This window comes from Punctularia strigosozonata (assembly GCF_000264995.1).
Source record: "Punctularia strigosozonata HHB-11173 SS5 unplaced genomic scaffold PUNSTscaffold_8, whole genome shotgun sequence".
Classification (NCBI taxonomy): domain Eukaryota; kingdom Fungi; phylum Basidiomycota; class Agaricomycetes; order Corticiales; family Punctulariaceae; genus Punctularia; species Punctularia strigosozonata.
Genome location: NW_006767440.1, coordinates 605,373 through 605,751, shown reverse-complemented (window position 1 = coordinate 605,751; position 379 = coordinate 605,373). Strand labels below are relative to the sequence as shown.

The following is a 379-nucleotide window of genomic DNA, read 5'->3' as shown; positions in this document are numbered from 1 at the left end:
ACGGAAGGAAAACGTACCTTGAATGATCACGCTGTGAAATAGTCAGTAACTTGAGAAAGAGAAACCGGTACGCACCTTCGATAAAAAATCTGGAAATGACAGTCAGTCCGTTCGATCCAAGACGGGAGGAAAACGTACCTTGAATGATCACGCTGTGAAATAGTCAGTAACTTGAGACAGAGAAACCGGTACGCACCTTCGATAAAAAATCTAGAAATGACAGTCAGTCCGTTCGATCCAAGACGGAAGGAAAACGTACCTTGAATGATCACGCTGTGAAATAGTCAGTAACTTGAGAAAGAGAAACCGGTACGCACCTTCGATAAAAAATCTGGAAATGACAGTCAGTCCGTTCGATCCAAGACGGGAGGAAAACGTA

The 379-nt window shown here is 43.5% G+C and overlaps 1 protein-coding gene across 1 annotated transcript in view; it reads right to left on the bottom strand.

The window, feature by feature from the left end:
• PUNSTDRAFT_45248 (uncharacterized protein) overlaps positions 1-379 on the bottom strand; it is a gene marked incomplete at both ends in the record, with an annotated part of 3,283 nt that overhangs the window by 1,966 nt on the left and 938 nt on the right. The window contains 5 exons of the mRNA XM_007384771.1: positions 18-89; positions 139-152; positions 197-210; positions 260-273; positions 318-331. Coding sequence (XP_007384833.1) covers positions 18-89; positions 139-152; positions 197-210; positions 260-273; positions 318-331 — 128 coding nt within the window. The remainder of the gene's footprint in view (positions 1-17; positions 90-138; positions 153-196; positions 211-259; positions 274-317; positions 332-379) is intronic.